The sequence below is a fragment of the Chinchilla lanigera genome, unplaced genomic scaffold, assembly GCF_000276665.1.
Source record: "Chinchilla lanigera isolate Chin_1 unplaced genomic scaffold, ChiLan1.0 scaffold00020, whole genome shotgun sequence".
Lineage (NCBI taxonomy): Eukaryota > Metazoa > Chordata > Mammalia > Rodentia > Chinchillidae > Chinchilla > Chinchilla lanigera.
In genome coordinates this window covers 8,276,573-8,282,219 of record NW_004955421.1, presented here as the reverse complement: position 1 = coordinate 8,282,219, position 5,647 = coordinate 8,276,573, and the positions used below count along the sequence as shown (strand labels likewise).

The 5,647-nt window shown below is 37.2% G+C and overlaps 1 protein-coding gene across 1 annotated transcript in view; it reads left to right on the top strand.

Annotated features, from left to right (window-relative positions):
• Positions 1-5,312: 5,312 nt before the first annotated feature.
• The window catches only part of Arl8b (ADP-ribosylation factor-like 8B), a gene marked incomplete in the record, with an annotated part of 45,571 nt that continues 45,236 nt past the window's right edge, over positions 5,313-5,647 (top strand). Inside the window, 1 exon segment of the mRNA XM_013513729.1 lies at positions 5,313-5,647. Coding sequence (XP_013369183.1) covers positions 5,535-5,647 — 113 coding nt within the window.

Genomic DNA, 5,647 nt, shown 5'->3' with positions numbered 1-5,647 from the left:
CACTAACACTATTACCATGGGAGACCTCAATACCCTACTGTCACCAATAGACACATCAATTAGTCCAAAAAAAGAGAGAAAGAAAATTAACAAAGAAATATCATGTTTGAAGAATTCTTTGAGAAAATGGACTTAATAGAGTGTTCCACCCAACAACAAAAAAATACATTCTTCTTAGGAGCACTGGGACTTACTTCAAAATACACCACATGCTAGCCCATAAAGCATGTTTCAATAAATGCAAAAAACTGGAATTATTCCATGTGTATACTAGGTCATAGTGCAATTAAACTAGAAATCAATACCAAAAGAAACCACAGAAATTATACAAACACATAGAAATTAAACAATACTTCCTTGAAGCAACAATGGTCACAGAAAATAATCAAGGAAGAAACTAGACAATTACTAGAGTCTAGCAATAATGCCAGTATAACATAGCAGAACCTATGGGACACAATGAAAGTAGGGCTAAGAAGGAAGCTTATTGCTATGAATGCTCAACCAGAACAACAGAGGAAGTCCAAATAAATAACATGATAATGGATCCTAAGGTCCTAGAAAAACAACACTAATCCCAATCCAAAGCTAGTAGAAGGAAGGAGATTATAAAGATCAGAATACAAATTATTGAAATTGAGACTAAAAAAATTCAAAGAATCAATTAATCAAAGACCTGGTTCTTTTTAAGAATAAATAGAATAGACAAACCCTTAGTCAATCTTATCAAAAAAGGAAGGAAAAAGATCCAAATTAATGCAGTTAGAAATGAAAAGGTAAAATCACAGATGACTCTGCTGAAATCTGGAAGATTATTAGTAACTACTTGGAGAATCTGTATTCTAATAAAATAGAGAATTCAGAAGAAATAGATACATATTAAGTACAAAGGGTAAATCAAGACAACATAAAAACCCTGAATTCCAACATCAGACAATGAGATTGAAAAAGTAAAAGAAACAACAAACAAACAAAAACAACCAACCAAGAAAAGACCTGTTGGATTCACTCCCATATTCTTAGGAACTTTAGGAAGATCAAACACTAATATTTCTCAAACTGTTTAAGGAAATTGAAAGAGAAGAGTTCTCCCAAAGTCATTACTGGAATCCAGAATGACCCTGATTCCAAAACCAGAAAGGACCCAAACAAACAAGACAACTATACATCATTTAGTTTAATAAACACTGTTACAAAAACACCCAACAAAAACTGGTAAACAAGTTGCATCAAATAAAAAAAAAAGACCATACATTATGACCAAGTAGGAATCATCTGCAGCATGCAAGGTTGGTTCAACATAAACAAACCAAGAAATGTAATACATCACATAATGAGAAGCAAGGAAATATCACATGATCACCCCAATTGACTTAGAAAAATCTTTTGACAAAATCCAATATCCATTTGTATAAGACCCCTGAAGAAAAAGGTAGAGAAAGACTGCATCTCATATATATCCTTCCTTCTTTCTTTCTTTCCTCCTTTTCATCACCCCAGTTCTTTCTTTTGAGCAGTTTTTTTCCCTTTCATAATATCTATTGTACTTTTTGGATTTTGCTTATTCTTTCAATTTCTTATACTGGGGGGACAATATGATGTTTACACATAAGGTAGCTACAATAATTGTACTACTTATTTCTGCTGGTTTATTGAAATGAACAGTTAATGCTTAATTTTCTTTCTTTCTTAATTTGTTGACCAATTTTACATGTTCATATCTGGTAATCTGAACAACTACTTTGAAGGTAACAATATGCAGTGTAATAAACATTATTGTTGATTTTCTATCATGGTTTGAAATTCTGTATCATTTCTAATGTTTTTTAATTTTTATTCTCTTTAAAGTAAAAAAGGAATTTCTTTTATAAAAAAGGATTGCATCTAAATCCCATAAAAGCCATTTATGACAAAACAGTGGCTGACATCATATTATGAGGGGCTGAAAGCTTTCATTCTAAAATCAGGAACGTGACAAGGATGTCTGCTAACATCACTAGCATTCCTATAGTTCTCAAAACATTACCCAGGACATTAAGGCAACAGAAAGAAATAAAAGGATTACAGATAGGAAAGGAAGAAGTCAAATTGTCATTATTTGCAGATGACAGGAGCCTCTACATAGAAGACCCAAAGCTTCCATCAAAAGACTCCTAGAATTAATAACCAACTTCAGTATCATAGCAGCATACAAAGTCAACAAAAAAAATAAGTAGTTTCTATGCAACAATAATAATTTTACCTGGAAAGTAATTAAGGAAATAATACCTTTTACAATTGCATCAAGAAAAATTAAATACCTAGGAATTAACATAACTGAAAAATGAAAGATCTCTATAATAAAAACTACAGTACTCTGAAAAGGGAGATCTAAGAGAACATCAAATAGTAGAAAGATATTCCCTGTTCTTGGATAGGCAGATCCTGTACAGTCAAAATGGCCATAATTCCAAAACTGATAGATTTATTGCAAGCCCAATAAAAACACTAACAACATTCCTTACAGAAATAGAAAAAATATTTCTAAAACTCTTATGGAACTAGAAGAAAAAATGGACTAGTAAAAGCAATTCTGGGAAACCAGAACAAGGCAGGAAGAGTCATAAGTTCTGATTTCAAGTTATACTGCAAAGCTGTAGTGATAAAATAGCACGATACTTACAAAATACATTTGTACATCAATGGAATAGAGTAGGTGATGTAGAAACAACCCCAGGCACATAGAGCTACTAGATCCTTGACAAAGGGGACAAAGTTAGGCTAGAGCAAAGGTAGCGTCTTTATTTTTTAAATTTTAAAAAATTAATTGTATTGATACTCTTTTGATATACATATTGATGACATTCATAATAGGGAATTTGTAACTGTACATAATATACCTTTCTTCTTATTTTTTCCACATTCTTTCCCTTTTTTTCTCATCCTTATTTTAAAAAGCTTTGTTTCCATTTTTCCCTTCTATTTTTTCCTTTTCCTTTCCTTCACTTCTCCCTCCTCCACCTCTTTTGTTCCCCTTCCCATTTGAACATTTTCTTCCTAGTTTCTAAAATCTATCACCCATTTGTAGCCAACGCTGGCCTCAAACTCGAGGTGATCTTCCTGCCACAGCCCCATGAGTACTGGGATTACAGGTGTGTGACACCACATCTGGCTTTCAAGGGTCATTGATTAAGGAGGCTATCTTCTCTTTAATAAAATTGAAATGGATCAAAATCTAAACATTAAGACAGAAACAATCTACTAGAAGATAAAACATGTAAAACTCTTGAAGACATATGTGTAAGCAAAGACTTTATGAATAAAACCTTGATTGCACAGGAAATATTGCAAAGAATCAACATCCAGGATCTCATCAAATTAAAAAGTTTTTGCACAGCAAAGGAAACCATCAACAGAGTGAAGAGACAACTGACAGGATGGTAAATAATTGTTTTTTAATCAGAGTATATCGGTACATTTTAGATATATACAATGATCACATTTGGGGAATAATTTTACCAGGTGTTCCTCAGACAAAGGACTAGAATCTAGAATACATAAAGAACTCAAATGAATCAGATACCAGAAATTTAAAGACCCAATAGAAAAACTGGGATCTGAAATGAATAGACACTTCTCAGATGAAGCAGTACAAAGACCAAATAAAAAAAAGTATTCCACATCACTGGTCATTTGAGAGATGCCTGAGTTCAAGGCCAGACTGAACTACGTAGATTTTGTTTCAAAAAACCAAAATAAAATGTATAGCCTTGGAAAACTGCCTATCCACAAGACTGAATCTAGACCTATATTTCCTACCATGTTGTAAACTAAAGTTAAAATGGCTCAAAGATCTAAGTCTTAGAAACACTTAATCTGCTGGAAGATAAAGCAGCTACAACTCTTGAAGAAACAGGTACAGGCAAGGACTTTCTGAACAGAGCCCCAGTTTCATAAAAGATAACACCAAGAACTAACAAATGGGATCATTTCAAATTAAAATGGTTCTCCACAGCAAAGGAAATAACCAACAGTGTGAAGATACAATCTACAGAATGGAAAAAAATGCTAGTATTATTCGTTGGACAGTGGACAAATGTCTAGAATATATAAAGAAGTCCAAACAAATTAGGTAATCAAAATAAAAGACCTAATCAAAAAATGGGCAAGTATAGTGAACAGACACTTCTGAGAAGAAGAAATACAAGTAGCCAATAAATACAGTGGTACCTCAGTTCACAAATTTTTTCTATGGTTTTAGAATGTTATTCTCTAAAACATTCTCTAAAACATTTTTTCTATGATTTTGGAAAAGATCGCTGAGGTTGTGTTTGTCACCCAATGCAGAGTTTGCAAACAAAAACATATTTTTGCCAAATACTTGTTTGTGAGCCAAATTATTTGTAAAGAAAAGCATTTGTGAACCAAGGTACCAATATACATGAAAAATGTTCTAGAGACCAGATGTCTGGAGTCAAAGTCTCACAGGGCCAGGCTTTACCTGAAGGCTCTACAGAAGAATTTTTCCTCATCTCTCAGCTTCTTGCGCTTGACAGCAGTCCTTGGTGTTGCCTGACTCACAGTTGCTACACTTCCATCTCTGCCTTGCTTGTCACACGGCCTTTCCAGTTTGGTAACCGTGTCTGTTCTCCTTTTGAAAGGACACCAGCCACAGAGCATCAAATGTCCACCCCATTCCAGTATGATCTCAACTAATATTTGTAATGACCTTGTTTTCAAAGTGTTCACTTTTGGAGGGAGTGGCAGTGCTGGAATGGATAGGTGAGGCTTTTCGGAAATGGCTGGATCTAGGGTGTGCGATGCTAGAACCAAAGATGCCATGCTAGTATTAAGGGTGTGAGCACTACCCACCGTGCATTTGGGTAGTGTGGATAAGATATAAAGGACAGAAAGCTATATATTATTGGCCTTTGAGGACACACACACTTGGTGCTTCTTTTCTTTTGTTATTCTCTAAAACATAGGACAGAGATTTATATTCTACGCTGACCCTCAGAATCTTGAAGTCCAGAGTCTTGAAGTCTAGAGTCTTGAAGTCTAGAATCTCCAGTGTGTGCTGGCTGCGGAGGCTGTGGCTCTTGAAGTCTTCTAGAGTACCTTGTCAATGAACACTTACAGAAAAATGGAATAAATTAATAAGCGGATGAACGAATGTATGATCGAACAAGTAAGGAACCAACAACGAAAGAGGTAGAAGTGGTACAGGGAAGCCACCGAAGAAGGCTGGGGTGGTGTACTTCGAGCTTGTCCCACCAGGTGGCGCTGCAGGCGGCGGGCCCGATTGGATAGGCGGGCCGAGCCGCTCTTGCCGTCAGCGCTGGCGGCGCCGCCGAGGACAGGCGTGGGGGTTAGGGCGAGTCATATGACCCGCTCGGCTTCCTGGCTCCGGCCGCCGCCGCCCGCCCGCGTCTGCCCGCGCCGCTCCGGGGCTCTCAAGAGCCGTTAAGGGGTCCAGGCCGAGGCTCGGTGGTGTGGAAGTCGTCGCCGGCGCCGCGTGCCCGCCCGCCCCTGCGTCCTCTGTGCAGGCCGTCACCATGCTGGCGCTCATCTCCCGCCTGCTGGACTGGTTCCGCTCGCTCTTCTGGAAGGAGGAGATGGAGCTCACGCTCGTGGGGCTGCAGTACTCGGGCAAGACCACCTTCGTCAA